This window comes from Sarcophilus harrisii, chromosome 1 (assembly GCF_902635505.1).
Source record: "Sarcophilus harrisii chromosome 1, mSarHar1.11, whole genome shotgun sequence".
Lineage (NCBI taxonomy): Eukaryota > Metazoa > Chordata > Mammalia > Dasyuromorphia > Dasyuridae > Sarcophilus > Sarcophilus harrisii.
Genome location: NC_045426.1, coordinates 319,625,087 through 319,638,861, shown reverse-complemented (window position 1 = coordinate 319,638,861; position 13,775 = coordinate 319,625,087). Strand labels below are relative to the sequence as shown.

At 32.6% G+C, this 13,775-nt stretch overlaps 1 protein-coding gene across 8 annotated transcripts in view; it reads left to right on the top strand.

Moving 5' to 3' along the window:
* The window catches only part of RMI1 (RecQ mediated genome instability 1), a 17,548-nt gene extending 3,773 nt beyond the window's left edge, over positions 1-13,775 (top strand). For 5 of the 8 annotated variants that reach the window (XM_031945465.1, XM_031945463.1, XM_031945467.1 and 2 more), the window contains exons 2-4: positions 5,846-5,929; positions 6,703-6,768; positions 11,075-13,775. In XM_031945465.1, the coding sequence (XP_031801325.1) occupies positions 11,106-12,980 (1,875 nt within the window). In that variant the 5' untranslated portion in view covers positions 5,846-5,929; positions 6,703-6,768; positions 11,075-11,105 and the 3' untranslated portion in view covers positions 12,981-13,775. Of the gene's footprint in view, positions 1-24; positions 1,670-5,845; positions 5,930-6,702; positions 6,769-11,074 lie in introns of those variants that run through there. The other 3 variants (XM_031945466.1, XM_012543066.3, XM_031945468.1) reach the window with 3 other exon arrangements.

Genomic DNA, 13,775 nt, shown 5'->3' with positions numbered 1-13,775 from the left:
ATCAGTTTTTTCATTTGTTTGATAATGTAGTTGTACTAATTGGAAGGTCCCCTTCAGCTCAAATATTCTGTGGCTTTTTTTTTTTTTAAATGAGTTATTCCTCAAAATACTGTAAATAGGTGAGTGGTAGCCAGGAGAGACCTGAATTTGAATTCTGCCTCTAACTGAAGTACAGTTGCTTCATTTTGCAGATGAGAAAACTGAGACCCAGAGAAATGAAATTATTTGATCAGTCTTTTAATAAAAATAAATGCTAAACATAATTTTGTAGATTTTAAGAAGGTATAAACAAAACCCTGTTGGAAGAAATTAGATTTTGAATATTAATTTCAAGTTATTATATTCTTCCATCCTTAATTCCTTTTCTCCTTGTCCCAGCCTAAAATCAGAGAGATATACTAGAAGGATCTGTTGCTGTTCTAGAAAGTAATTAGCTCTCTGATCTGTGGGCAAATAATTTCACTTCTCTGACATCTCAGTTCCTCTGGTACAAAAGGACTGAAGAACTTTAGACTAGGAGATCAGGTGCTTTCTAATTCTGAAATGCTGTGATTTTATTCCTTATGAAATACCATACTTTCGCTGCATAGCTAGATATGTAAAGAAAGGGAAGGAGTAGGGGAAAGGTTAGTAACTTGCAGTATGAATAGTAACCAGTTTTTCTCCAGTGTTGCTGCCTCTTTCCTAGCATTATTTTCATTTTTTTGGTTTGTTCTTTGCTTCAAGAGGCTTTTACCTTTTTCCTCAGTCCTCATCTCTTAAGTTCAAGCATTTATTCCCAAAGCTATGCATCATTGCTCACTCAAGGACTTCATTAATAATGTAGTGAACTCTATGTTATGATCACTTGATGGCTTTGGACCTTGAATGAATTGATGATGACTGACAAATAGTTCTACATGGTTGTGGGATTTTTCTGTAATAGAACAGGAGAACATTGAAATGTTTGCTTTGGGTGGGAACTATGTTTGGAAGAAAACAAAAAGAAATAAAGCTTATAGGAAAATATTTCTTAGCTATTAACTAAGTTGTTTTGATAACTTGATAATTTGGAGTCATTGACCCATTGTGTCGTTGGTACTAGGTTAAAGAAATTTATGCATAAGGTTTTAGCCTCATGGTTTTTATTATGTTAACCAGCTGCTATTTGATCATTGATAACTACATAATTACTATCCAGCCTTAGCCACTTGATTCATAGTTGAGAATCTGAAATGAAGGAATACCTATAAGAAGCCAAAATAATTGCTTTAAAGTTTATATGCTAATACAAGCGATTACTTATATTGTAGAAATTCTAGCAGTAATTCTAGTAGTGTGCTTACCTAACTCATTCCTTATATATAACAGGTTAGAACTGCTATTTGATGCAGTCATATTGTGCGTTTTGTGATGCAGTCATATACTAAGAATGTTCACTGCCAAGAGAGAATACAAAAGAACCAAAAATGCCTATCTACACCATTTTTTTATATGGAAGATAAGACATTTATCTCACTCTCATGACCTAGTCCAGGTATCTTACTTGAATTTCATTGTAAACAACAAGCATTTATTAAGTATCTGTTATATGGCAGGCATTGTACTAGGTGCTGGGAATACAAAGAAGAAATGAAAGTCCAGTTCCTAAAGGGGTTAAATTTTATTGATGGAAAACATGTACATGCATGTAAGTATATACAAAACACATGTGCAGTGTTAATTTGGAAAGGATAGAAAGCATTAGTAGCTGGGGGAATTAGGAAAGGCTTAAAGACCAATTCTTGAATTAATTAAAAGGTTAAATTATTATTTACATTATTTAAGAAGGCAGGGATGTTTTTAGTTTTTTAGACACATTTCTTTACAAATTATTAAGACAAAATTGTTTTGGGGTTAAGCTATAAGCTTCAATTAATTTGGAAAATAAGAATCCTTCTATGGAATTACTTTTTAGTTTCTGGTGCTGAATAAATGAGGTATGATAACACCATCTATACTTTCACTTATTCTTAGCATCATTGAAGTTGATAGGAAGTAAATATTAATTTAAATTTGGGGGGGGTATGCAAAAAGATTATGGTTAGACAAGTTGTGCCTTTAAAGTTGGCTAGTGTTTTTACATAACAACATGGCAAAGGATTATGTAGTACAGCTAAAATGATGTGCTGTTTTTTATTTTGAATAAGAATTGGGTTATGTAAAGCAAAATAAAAAATACCCTACTCTCCTTTAAGTTCAGGATAGCTAAAAGAGTTCGTGCCTGAGAGGATTTTCCTGTTTTCCTTTACGTATTGAGATCCTTTTCTGTTTTTTACTTTTGCTGGGAACCTTGAATTATTTATATGGGTTGCTATAATGCTGTTATTATTAGTATATACCACTATTTTATCTGCTGAAAAAAAACAAAAACAAACCCAGACTATTCATAATAGTTTTTTCAATTCTTTTCTTTTTGGTTAAGAATAAGTGACTAATTCTCTTTTTCATTTGAATCTCCTGACTACTGCCTATGTTTTTTTTCAACCCATTGCCTCTACTGCTGTTGCAGAAAGAGAGAGTGTGAGGAAAGAGTATAGAAAATTTTATGGAAGACTAGTTGATGTGAGAAAGCAATTAATGAAAGAATTTACCTATTTACTTTTCTTTGTCCCAAATTAAACTACTTTCTTTTTTTACCCCAACCCTTAGTTTTAGAATGGATCTTGGTCACCACTATAGTTTTAAAATTATTTTATAGTAATAAATTATATAATGATATTCTAATTCCTAATAAATCACATTAATTTTACTCAGATTATTAGATAACATTTTCCTCTTGATCTACCAATCAAATTCTGTCTTTTTGAATAGTATTATAGTATCTGAGTATATAAAAGAAACTCCTTTTGTCTTAAAATAATGATGATTTTTTAAAAAATGTTAATCTGGTCTCAATTGAATCTTTTTTTTGTTAGTGGTCTGGATTGGTGGTGCAAAAACAATTGGGGATCATTCAGTCATTGGTCTCTTGATACCCTCAGGTTCTCATTATTTAGTCAAGGTGCTAATGGGAAACCCCATGAACTTTGCAGAAGCCGTTAGTCTTCTTATGGCACCATCTTTGCATAAGTTAGCACTCTTTGTTTAAAAGAAACCAATTTGTGAAACTTCAAAAGCCAACACAACACTGAAAAAATATGTTCTAGTCTATTAAGATTATCTTATATGGCATTCAGTTATGGTTTCAGCAGAAGGACAAAACAGCATCAATTTGTATGAACAAGTTTGCATTGAATCCAGCAAAACCTCACTGATAATATTTATAAATGTATTGTATTCCTACTCTTTGTAGTATAACAGACATTTGAATGGGAATTTGATTAAATTCCAGGATCCAGTGAAGCCTCTCTCTCTATATATGTATGTATAGCAAACCTTGTTTATTTAAAAAAAAATTGTCTCAGTAGTATGATGATGACAGACAATAGAGGAAATACCTTGCTTTATGCAATAATGTTTCTGAAAAGTTGTGTAAATGAATTAATTTTAAATACACTAGAAAAGTTTTTTGATTTAAAGGATCCCTGGGATAAATTCTTTTGTAAAGTGCATAATTATTTTGAAATGTGATTTTTGTGTGTGTGTGTAAGGATTTTTATATATTGAATTTAATAGTCCAGGCTGTACCTGAACAAGAATCGTTTCTAAAACAGTAAACAGCAATCTGTTACCCCTGAAGTAGCCAGTTCCAATTTTGTGCAGCTCTAATGGTGAGGAAGTTTTTATCCTATATATCAAATTTAAAGCTGCTTCTCTGCAAGTTCCATTCATTGCTCTTTATTATTTATTTGATGCCTTTTTGTGAATGGAACTGAGGAATTAGGCTCAATTATTCCCATCTTCTTGGACATCTTAAAAGAACTCCAGATTTTTTTGGGGAAAACCAGTCTTAGTTACCTTTCCCTAATCTTTGTAATCTGTAAATTTGATAAAGCATGACATCATACTTCTCATTTAAATCACACTGATAAAATGATAGCCACTCATCAAAGATTGGAGATACTCTGCTAGAGACTTTCCTTGAAATTGAGCCAGACTTGTTATTAATGACCATTCTTTGTGTCTAGTCATTCGATTAATGCTGAATTAACTCTCTGTTTGAAGGTGAGGGTTGTTCTGTTGTTTTTTTGGTTTTTTTGGGCTTGGCACCCACAGTGTAGTTCCTTAATACATGCTTATTAATTGATTATCTAACTTATATGTCTCAGGATCTTACCCATAAAAATAGCATGAAAGATTTTGTCAAATACTTTGTGAAAGTCTAGGTATGTTATATTTAAAGCAGTCTTTTAATAATTTGAATAAGTTATTAAAAAAAAAAGGACACGAGGTTAGGCTAGCATGACCCTTTTTTTTTTTCGTGCTGCCACAAACATTTTTGCACATACAGGTCCCTTTTCCTTCTTTAATATCTCTTTGGTATATAAGCCCAGTTGTAACACTGTTGGATCAAAGGATATGCATAGTTTGACAACTTTTTGAGCATAGTTCCAAATTGCTCTCCAGAATGGTTGGATCTGTTATCTACCAACTCCACCAACAATGCATCAGTATCCCACTTTCCCCACATCCCCTCTAACAATCAGCGCGATCTTTTCCTGTTTCTTTAGCCAATCTGAGAGGTGTGTAGTGGTATGTCAGTTGTCTTAATTAGCATGATCCATTTTTAACAAAGATGTGCTAGCTTTTAGTGATCATTGCTTTTATTTCTAAAGGTTCATAGGACATCACTATTAATAATGTTGTGGAATTTTGTCTATGCCACTGAAGTCACATCTTTGAAATAAATAAGAAGCAAATGAGGTTAGAGATTGCATTATTAAAATTTTTAAGTTTGTTTATAACTTGGAGCTTATTTTCCTGTAGAAATAAAGGGGAAGTTACCAGGCACATTCCTAAAAGTCTCATTAAACCATAATATAGCTGGTTCTGTGGAATCAAATCACCATTTGTAGTAGAAGCTCTTTATGTGGCATCCCATGAACTTGTTTCTTAAAATGTTTTTTGTTAACTGAATTTCAGTATAATTGGTTTCCTTTGTAATTCTGTTTTATTTTATGCCTTTAAAAATGCTATCCTAAGAAGAGATCCATGGACTTGACCAGATTGCCAGAGAGGTCTATAAAACAAAGTTAAAAACCCTTAATTTATAAGCATTATTTCCATGACAAAGTACATTTTAAATTCCACTAAGTATGTGTTCTGCCACCCTCAGCTCTTATTCTCCCTTTTCCATTTTGACCTGGCTTTAAGGAAATGAAGACTTGTGGCTATTATTCTTGATGTAACCTTATATTTAGTCTTAGGGTGAAGGCTTAGGTTGGGAAGATGTTGATGGGTTGTGACCTTCAGGGAGTGAAGAGGAAAAAGAATTCGAATGGGGAATTTGGAAGTAGTTTTTTGTGTATGCTGGTTGTTTAAAAACTTGAATGTTGATAAGTAACAACTAGATACCCCCTTTGCCCAATGTGGTCAAGTGAAAGCTGTTGTTGATTTATGTCCTACTCCTGAATCCTTTTTTGGGGGGTGGGAAAATGTTTCTTGATAAAGATACTAGAATGTTTGCCATTTCCTTCCCCAATGGATTAAGGCAAACAGATTAAATCACTTGCCCAGGGTCACACAGCTATAGTAAGTATTTTGGGGCAAGATTTGAATTTAGGTCTTCCTGATTCCTCTTGAGTCATCAAGCTACAAAGGACTGCAAATCCATAAGCTATTTTGTCATTTACTGGTCTGTGGCATTAAGAATGTTGAAATCTGTGTGCTAGTTTTTTGATGTGTCAAATAAGAATTGTAATACCAGCCCTGCCTACCTTTACAGGTTTGTTCTAAGGATCCACTTCATCTCAATAAACAAATTAGATATTAATTAGAAATTTGCTCTGAAGGTCAAAAGTTTCCAGAGGTAAGATGCTACATTTTACATTTCTCTATCAAACTTCAGATAATTTTTTCTTACTAGATGATCTTTATCCCCAGTTATGTTTGTTTTTGTCTCAAAGCTTAATCTGATCAATCTTTTCATCTCTTTACCCCCACCTACCTTCCATCCCATTTTCCCCCTTTTTCCTTTTCATCAGTAGTATCTATCAAGTAGAGAATAGGTCTGGGTAGAAAATAGCCCATAGTTGAGAGCCATTAAGTATCTCTTAGTGATGTGTAGGATAATAAAAGTGATATAAAAGGCTTGATTATGGTTGTCACATGTGAGATTGATCAATTTGCCTGCCATTGTTGCTGAAAGTATACTTTTGGCAGATTAGATTATGTACTTCACAGTTCTTATTAAGGCTTGACAGATTACATCAAGGCTACAAGATACCAGGCAGTAGAGAAGTAAAAGTGTTGACAGATACTGAAAAAGTCACCTGAAGCACTTAATATATGAGACAGTTTCGTTAAAGGCAAGGGTTTTTCTCTTTGTATCTTCTGCACCCAGCACACAACGCCATATATGTAGTAGGCATTTAATAAATAGATATTGTTTAATTGAATTTCTTATTCATAGTTGGTCACTGATGTGAGTCAGACTAATGTTTGAATTCAGACTCTACTTAACTAGCTCTGTGATCTTGACTCTATAGGCCTCCATTTTATGAAAAGAAGTTGCAATTGGGCTAGATGTTCTCTAAAGCTCTTCTACTTTTAACAATAGTTTTTCTTATTTTATCAATTTAGGTTTGAACTGAAATTTGGATACAATGTTACAGTAGATATTGTTGATGGCATCTTAGTCACAAGCAGGTAAGACTCATATTTTGATAGAAGTAATGGATTTATAGTTATCAATATTCTAGTAGTAACATTTTATTATAAAAATATACCTCTATTAATATACCTCATAAGTAGCATTGATTACTGAGCTGGATACTTCTTTTAGATTATAAAATTAAAATAAAAATTTTAAGGAAATAAGATGGCAAGGGACAAAGTTTGTGTCTTTCTAACTAATTTCCCTTTAGTTCACCTTGATTTTTAATTTCATATGTGATTTCTAATTCTGTGTTATTCTGGCCCAAACTAAAAGTATCTTGATTTAATCAGAAACCTTTGTACTGGTTCTCTCAGGTGAACTGGTTTGGCTTCAAAGGCTGCCGCTATATATGTATCAGCCTTAAATGCCTCAGCTGTTGTGTTGTGGGTCTTTTCTTCAGTGGAAAGATTCTAGGTATCTGATGGTTCTTTGCTTTTCTTCCTGATCATTTGGGAATGGGAGAAGGAAGGTTTTGTAGAACTCATAATTCTTGGCCTCATTTCTCCTCCCCTTCCCCCTCCACTTATGTTGATGTTTATTTTTCTTTTATTTTTCAAATTGGGAGTTGATCAAATTAATGTGATTGATTATCTAATTGAGTCAAGTCATCAATCATTTATTAAGCACTAACTGTATGCTAGGTACATGCTAAGTAAGCCCTGTGATACAAAGAAAGCAGTCTCTGTTCTCAAGGAGTTCCTTTTCTAAAAGGGGAGTAGGCATGCAAGCAACTTATTTACAAATAAAATCTATACTGGATAAATTGGAAATGGGCATTAGCATTAAGGGAGATTTGGAAAGGCCATCCTATGGAAGGTGAAGTTTTAGTTGAGACTTTAAGGGAGTCAGGAAGTTGAGATGAGGAAGAAGAGTGCTCTCACTTGAGTTGCTGTAGGAGTATGTAACAATCAACAACTTTTAGAAACTAACTCAAAAATCATCCATCTTTTAAATTTAGCTTATTACACAAAAATTTGAGAATTTTATGGAAAGATTGAAACTTTTATCCCAGAGACTGGTTATTTACAAACACACACACACAATTGTATTAAGGCAAGTCTAAGTTTACTGTATTATACTTGTAGAATCTGTGATGTGTCTTAATTATTAAGATTACAAAATTGTAGGAAAATACTGAGAATAAAGGCACTTTGACAGTAGGTCTTAAGTTAGTGGTTGTCTAGCTTTTTTTGTTCATTGCATAATATTCTTTGCATGAAGGCTGTGGGAGAGTGGGGCATATGTTAAATTCCATAGAATTGGTTTCATGTCCCATTTCACTTGTAAATTCCATAGCCTTAAGGCAAATCTGATGAAATTGTGGGATACACCCTTAGAACTTTTATACTAAGTGATTGAATAAAAAGCTCTCAATCAAGGTTTAGGGTGCAATTTAACTTCTTCCTCAAGTTTTCTTTTTAATTTTAAGTAAAGTTGGGTGGTTAGCTTAAACATTTGGGTATAAAATTATATGACAGAACAATTATAAAACATATACCACAAATATAATATTTAGCATTCACCTCAGAGGCATGGAAGCTTTAAAAGCATCTTTTAATCCTCATTAGTTAAAAAGGAGTTAAAAAATCTTATTTTAGTTAAAAATCTTATTTTGCCCATGAGGAAGTAGATGTAGCAAAAGTTTTTTGGTTTTGTTGATCTTTTGTGAAAGATACTTTATCTAGAAAAACCTTATAAAAATGAAAACACCAGGTTAACTTGTTCCTTTATTCCATTGATTTATTTAAGGAGCTATTTGTTGACAAATCAAGAGAGTGTGAATTTCTCTTAGCGAGGCCTGCTGGTTTGACTCTATAAACTTTACTATTTTCATGATGAATAAGAGTCCTTCCTACCTCTTGAATTCAGTGCTAGTAGACCCATCAGTATAAAGAACTTAATTTTTCTCCTTGAGAAATTGTGCTTTCTATAAAATTAATTATGTTTATAGTTTGGAAGTTTCTGAAAAGGATTTACTTGTTAATCAGTTTTCAAATCTGAAAATTTAGATTTATTCCTAATCAATTTGATTAATCAACTTTTAATGGGAATATATTAATATAACTATGCTTGTAGAGAATCTAATTCACCTATGCTGTTACAGTATCATCTTTTGAAGAAATTATAAGAAGATACTTCAAAATACATCATTCTTAGGGTTCTTCCTCTCCTTTACTTGAAATGTTTGTAATATGGTAATCTCTACTTTGCTTCCTTTCCCCCATCCCACAACTCAGTGATTTTACCTTAAGTTACTTTGTTGTTATTTTAATAACAATAATAATGATAGCTGGCATTTATGTAGCATTTTAAGGTATAGGAAGTTGTTCATAAATGTCTCATTTTACTCTCACCAGAACTCTGGGCAGAGAGTGCTATTATTATCCCCATATTATAATGGAGTAAACTAAAGCAGAGTAACTTGTCTAGGAAATTCTTTTTAGTTTTATTTCAATTCTGTTAAGTTAGTGGGAGATACTTTATTCTTATTCCTTGGAATTTTACTGAGTTTTTTTTTTTTTTTTTTTTTTTTTTTGGGGTTGTTGCTGAAATGTGTAGTGGGGAAGTACCTTGTTTGGCTTGGAAGCAATGATAAAAGCTATTTGAGCTGGATTAAGCCTGTGGTTGTATCTTCTTAGCTTTGTACCTTTTTTCATAATGAGTCTTAATAACCGTTTAATTGAATTAGACTGATTTCCATAGATATTTTTGAAGGCAGGGAGACTAATTAGAAGGCTATTGTAATAAGAGCTTGAATTAAGAGTGATGCTTATGAGAGTAGGGGTTACTAAGTGGCACAATAGATAGGGTACTAGACCTGAAAGTCAGGAAATCTCATCTTCCTAAATTCAAATCTGGCTCAGACACTTACTAGCTGTATGATTCTGCGTAAGTCATTTAACCCTGTTTGCCTCAGTTTCTCATGTGCAAAATGATCTAGGGAAGGAAATGGCAAACAACTTGGTTGTCTTTGCCAAGAAAACCCCAAGTGAGGACACCAAGAGTGGGACATAACTGAAACCACTAACAAAAACTATGAGAGTAAAGAGGATACATTCAAAAAATGTTACACTTTAGGATAATAAAATCTTGACAGCTGCTTACAGAGATTCTTGTTGAGGTACATGGTGTTTTCTTCAGCTGCTTTTTAGAAAGCAATGTAACAAATATTAAAAGTAGATGGCTTTGTTATGGCACCAGCAAGATTAGGACATATCACTGGTGTGTAGAATCAGGCTAATTTTAAGTTCAACAACTCCGGAATAGCAACAATATATTCTTTTCTTGACTAAGAGGTGGCATAAATTATGAAGCTCTTTATGTCCTGGCCTTTTCTATGGGTAGTGATTGGTCATTTTGATACTGTGGCTCCTTATAGATCTCCTTTTTTCTATCCCTCCCTCTCCAGTCCAATTCACTAACATTTACTACACCTAGAAGTTTAGGAGAATAGTTGTTTCTGTAATTATATATCTTAATCTTATCCTCATAGTTATTTCGGAACAGCAAAGGATGAGAAATAAGTTGGGTAAATAAATTCCTAGTAGATATATTAAAAACATATATTAATCATAGCTGAAAGCCTTGTTACACATGAAGAAAGTAGTAAGTTTTTGTGCAGAAGACTAGGACTCAGTTTTGTGCTAGTGATTTGTTTTGTCAGCAGTAAAAAACTGATACCCCTCTTCTTTAGGATGATTGTAAATTTGAAAAAATCCTTTTAAATCAGTGGTGCTTCTTGAGTTCAGCTTTCAGTTGCTGTATTTTATTCTTGCAGTATTGTTTTGGTGCTAAATATTATAAATCTAGTGATTCAGTTTTTAATTTTAGCATTGTTTCAAGAGATCTGCATTTTATAAGTATTTTTATTTATTTTATCTATATCTTCTTTTTTTTGTTATACTCATTTCCTCATACCTTCTATATCCAATTTCTTCCTCTAACCAAACCAAAATTAAACATTTCCTTATAATGAGTAAAAATCATTTGAAAAAAATGACTGCATCTGATAATGCTCTGAAGCATTCCACATTGGCAGTCCCCTTTGCTCTAATGGGAGGAGGAAAGTGTATTTCAGTATCTGTTCTCTGGTATAGGAGACTTGCATTTTAGATGATTGAAGTCTGATTACTTTTCTGTTGTTGAATTCTATTGTTGGAAAGTCAGGAAGATTCAACATACTGAACAAAGTATGTCATTTAAAATTATTTGGATTTAGAATCTGTTTGACTGAAATGTGCAACCTAGGGAATGGAAGTAATCTATTTTGATTGAATTTTTTTTTTTTCTTTTCAGGACATTGTGGCAGGACATTAATTTTTTAAAAATGAATATGTCTAGTATTGCATTAAGAGTGGAAACTTGGCTTTCTTCTGCATGGCATATTAAAGTACCCATGACATGGCTGGAAGCTTGTATTACTTGGATTCAAGAAGAAAATAATGATGTGAGTTTGACTCAGGCTCAAATGAATAAACAAGTCTTTGACCAATGGCTTCTTACTGATCTAAGAGATTTGGAATATCCTATTTTACCTGATAAGATTTTGGAAGTTCCAAAAGGAGAGCTAAGTGGTTTTTATTCTTTGCAGATTAATTCATTGGTTGATGTTAGTCAGCCTATGTATTCCCAGTTGCAAAAGTTGAGAGGACTGAACAGGTCAAATGATCAAGTAACAGCTGAAACACAAATATCCTTAAAACCTTGGGAAGCAAATCCTACACGAATGCTAATGTTGCAGATAACTGATGGTGTTAGGCAAATACAGGGCATGGAATACCAACCCATTCCAGCTCTTCATCAAGCTATTCTTCCAGGTACAAAAATTCTTATTCATGGAAAAGTTTCTTACCGTCTTGGTGTTCTTCTCTTGAAACCAGAAAATGTGAAGGTGCTAGGGGGTGAAGTGGATGCTCTTGTTGAAGAACATGCCCAAGAAAGAATACTTGCAAGACTAATTGGAGAGCCTGATTCTTTAACTTCAACCAGATCAAATCATAGCCAATGCATTCCTGTTCTTGCAGATGGACTAGAATCAGCATTAGAACCTTCAGATGAAGAACTTCTAGCAAGCCTTGATGAAAATGAGTCAATAGTGGTCAGTAATGACACTCATTTAGAAAGTGGCTATTTTAGCAGAAGTATTTCAGACTCTATCAGCAATGTGATTTCTAGCTCAGGACTTTCGTGCATTACACCAAGAAAAGAAGAAAATTTAGCAAATCCATTTGTGAATTTCACTGAAGGGGACGTAGATGATTTTTCACTAGAGGATGTCTTGTTTTTAGAGGAGACTGTTCAGAAGGAACTTCAGGAGACAGAAGAAAGGAATTCATTGACATTGAACAGAGGCAGTGACAAAAATATAAAGAGACATTCACAGAAACCTAGTATTTCAGAAGATTTTTCTCTGGTTAATATAAATGAAAAAAATGTTCAGAATCAAAAGATCTTATTTGAACAAATAACCAGTAAAGACAAATCTTGTAGTTATCTATCCATGAGAGATCAAAATCCTAGCAATATTTTGTCATTTGAAAATAATGCACACCTGCCCCAGGATTTCATAGTTAAACATAAAAGCTCAGATATATATGAAAAAATTAATCCCCCCCTGGGCAGTTTAGAAAACTATATGCTAAATGATAAAACATTAAAAGCAGAACTAGTTAATGAACCAAAACTAATTTCAGAAATCAGTAATGAAAGCAGTTATATACATCCTAGTTATTTAATATCATCAGAGAACAACTTGGATCGAATTTCTATTGCTGTCAATTTGGATTCACCACCTTTTACTTATATTTCTGTCCTGTTATCTAGAAATTTAAATGAAATAACAACTGTGAAAGTCAAAGCTTTTATTGTAACCTTAACTGGAAATCTCTCAGGTTGTGGGGGCTTTTGGAGTATAACTGCAAAAATTTCTGATGGTACTGCTTATCTAGATGTGACTTTTGCAGATGAAATACTAACAAATATGATTGGGTTTTCAGTATCAGAAATGAAACAGTTAAAAAAAGATAATAGTCAGCATAAAAAATTACAGGAAGGTTTACAAAAATGTCAGAGAGCTCTAATAGATTTGTGCTGTCTGATGACCATTACATTTAATCCTTCCTTGTCTAAAGGCATAGTGTCAGTTCTACAAGATGTAAATATGGAAGATCTGCAAAACTTAAGGAGACGTTTGAATAAATAACATCAATTTTGAATAAATCCTTAAGTTTTGAATAAATGACTTACCAAAGCAGTAATAGAAAATAATTGAAAACACTCACAAATTTTGAGGATTTGATCTAAAAACCAAATGTTAACATTTTAGATGTTTTAATTCATTTTGGGGGATAAAAGGAGTAAAAATCTAAAATTAAATTAGGTATAATTATCCCCTCCAAAATCTCTGTTTTAATTTTTTTTTGGGGGGAAGACACCTCTCTGAAAGAATGTTAACATTTAGATAAGAAACTGGTTTTTGTTATCCATCCCTTCTGAAGATCATTCCTAATTTGTCTCCAGAATGATTTCTAAAGTGTTATATTATTGTCCAGTACTGGGTTATATTAATAAAAATTGATAAAAATAAAACATTTGAATTTTAAAATTTCTAAACAAATAATTTGTATATTTTTTAAAAAAAATTGTTGTAATCTCAGAGGACCAAAATGCTGGTTTTCAGATTCAAGTTACTCTTTTGATTTTTAATTTGCTGGTACTTGTTTTTGTGATATGAAACATAAACTTTCCAATGTTATATATGAAAATGAGTAAATTATTACAAAAAGACTTGTTTTGATTGTTATTCTATTTTCAAATGGTACTGAAAAGTTAATATCCAAGTTCAGGGATTGTTAGCATGTTTGGATAAAAATAAGCTTTTTATCTTTGTTTATAGATAGTGCTGACTAGGTAGTGCTGACTAAACTGAAAATTATAAAAGTACACATGAATTTGAGGTTTTTTTTTTTTACCTTTTTAGTTTGCTATAACTTGTTTT